Source organism: Nannospalax galili, unplaced genomic scaffold, assembly GCF_000622305.1.
Source record: "Nannospalax galili isolate Female #2095 unplaced genomic scaffold, S.galili_v1.0 scaffold1750, whole genome shotgun sequence".
In the NCBI taxonomy this organism is placed as follows: Eukaryota; Metazoa; Chordata; class Mammalia; order Rodentia; family Spalacidae; genus Nannospalax; species Nannospalax galili.
In genome coordinates this window covers 1,590,831-1,592,861 of record NW_008329031.1, presented here as the reverse complement: position 1 = coordinate 1,592,861, position 2,031 = coordinate 1,590,831, and the positions used below count along the sequence as shown (strand labels likewise).

At 48.1% G+C, this 2,031-nt stretch overlaps 1 protein-coding gene across 1 annotated transcript; it reads right to left on the bottom strand.

The window, feature by feature from the left end:
• Window positions 1–455: 455 nt before the first annotated feature.
• Ddi1 (DNA damage inducible 1 homolog 1) lies at window positions 456–1,673 on the bottom strand. The gene has a single exon (XM_008830015.1). It carries the CDS (start codon window positions 1,671–1,673, stop codon window positions 456–458), a length of 1,218 nt encoding a protein of 405 aa, XP_008828237.1.
• Window positions 1,674–2,031: the final 358 nt, after the last annotated feature.

Below are 2,031 nucleotides of genomic sequence, written 5' to 3'. Positions count from 1 at the left end.
TAGACACACACGCATGCACGCATGCACACACATGGAAGGGAAACAAAGCCATTAGTTCTAATGTGAAATTGTTTTGTGTAGACATCTCATGATTCTGAAGCACTGTCTTTTGTTGCAATATATCGCTTGATTTGGACATGCCTCTCTGACAGGAGAAGCTTGTTTTCCTTTCTTTATATTGTTGGGAAGCAACTTGAAGCTCCAAACTTTTCCTGGATGAGGTTCAGTGATCCATGAGTGAAGGAATGCCCCCACACACACACAATTGCACATACTCACACCTTGATGAGTATTAGCATTATCCATCTGAAAATGAAATCACAAGGCCAGAGTTGGTTGCTACTGATGTTTTTAATGATGACATTGCCAATGAGCTCATGTCTTACAACTTCCTGGGTCCTAAGGCTGGCTCCCTCCATTCAGTGACTTGTATATAACCTGGTTCAATGCTTTTTTCATCCTAAACCCTTAACTGAGTGCTTGATGTTGCCTGATACTTCCTTATCTGAAGAGTCTTCTTGTATAGTCCCACTTACTAGCCTCCCACACAAGGGCAACTCTCCCTCAGGAAGAAAGTGGGTCTGTGTACCAGTGGTGCCAATTACCAGCACGTTTTTCTTTAGATCTATGGAACACTGATGCCTCCTAAGCATATCTAGCCCTAGAAGGATGTCCATGGGCTGATCTTCGAGGATAGAGAAAGAGCATTGAAGGAAATCACCTTCAATTTGAATCTGAGCCAGATGAACACGGCCCATAATCCTCTGTGTGCCTACTCCCTTAGCAACCCCAGTCCACCGCTGGTCCACCAGCCTCATGATGTTACATCTCTCAGCACAAGCTTGGCTCATGATGGTCATCTGGGCACCCGAGTCAACGAAAGCCTTCAAAGGGTGCCCGTTCACTTTGCAGTTAATGTAGAGCATAGACACTTGTCCAAAGCTCTCAGGAGCCTCTTCCATGGCTATGTTCATGTTGTCTTCGATGTTCTGCTGCCGGATCTCTTCTTCTATTCTGGCCTGAGCTTCCTGGTCAAATGGGTCAGAAGAATAGAGACGAAGCATCTCTTGTTCTCTCAACTCCCGTTCCCTTTGTTGCTCCATCAGGACCCGAGAAAACGTCTCAAGGTTTCCACTCAGTAGAGCTTCAGCCAAAGCCGGGTTCCGTTCCTTCAGCAGGGACAGATCGTGAGGGTTGGAAAGCAGCATGCTGCGAATCAGGGAAGCGCTGCCAAGGTCTTCAGCATAGGCCGTGTTCTTTTCAGAGGCCAGTCCATGGGCCTGCTGTGTTGATGGTGTGTGCTGACGGTGGTGGTGGTGGTGGTGATGCTGGTGCTGCTGCTGCTGCTGCCGGGGATTTGATGTTCCAGGCATGGCCAATCCAGTGAAATCCACGGGAGGCTGGTTTATGATCCTTCCTGGAGGCCGAGATCCCATGTTATCCTTTTGAAGTAATATGACCATATCGCCGTCTTTGAGGCCATAGGTGCCTAGGGAACAGTGATCATCTGTGAGGAGTTGTTCCTTGTAGGTGATCTGGATCTCTCCTGCGGGCACACCAGACTCAAGCTCACAGAGGACCCTGAAGTTGCAGAGCTCAAAGTCAGGGCTCACCTGCAGGGAGAAGGTTGCCTCTGTGAGGTCCCTCCGCACACAGTACACAGTAATCAGCATGGCATGTGCCTAGGAAGGAGTGAGCAGAGAGCAGAGGATGATGACTGGCTGACTGGTGCTGGTTTGTGTGGATGGTTGGTCTGCCCCTCCCACGCTGGCCTATCATTTACTCTCAGAGAGGCAAAGTCACAGGCCAGAATGGGGGCTGCCTTCCCACCCTAGTGCTAGCTACTGGCCCCATGGAGCCTCAAGGCAACAAGTTTATATGTGTATGTGCTGTTTGGAACTTAGAATGTCTATCCCCATAGAAACAGTTACTTAAAGCAAATAGATTCCACAGCCCATCCTTCAAAATCTACAGGATATACAGACATCTTAACTCTTCCTAAAGATGTTAATACTTATTCTGTTCATTTTA

Excerpts from the sequence above, each read along its gene's own strand:
- Ddi1 (XM_008830015.1), bottom strand. The coding sequence starts at position 1,673 with ATGCTGATTACTGTGTACTGTGTGCGGAGGGACCTCACAGAGGCAACC.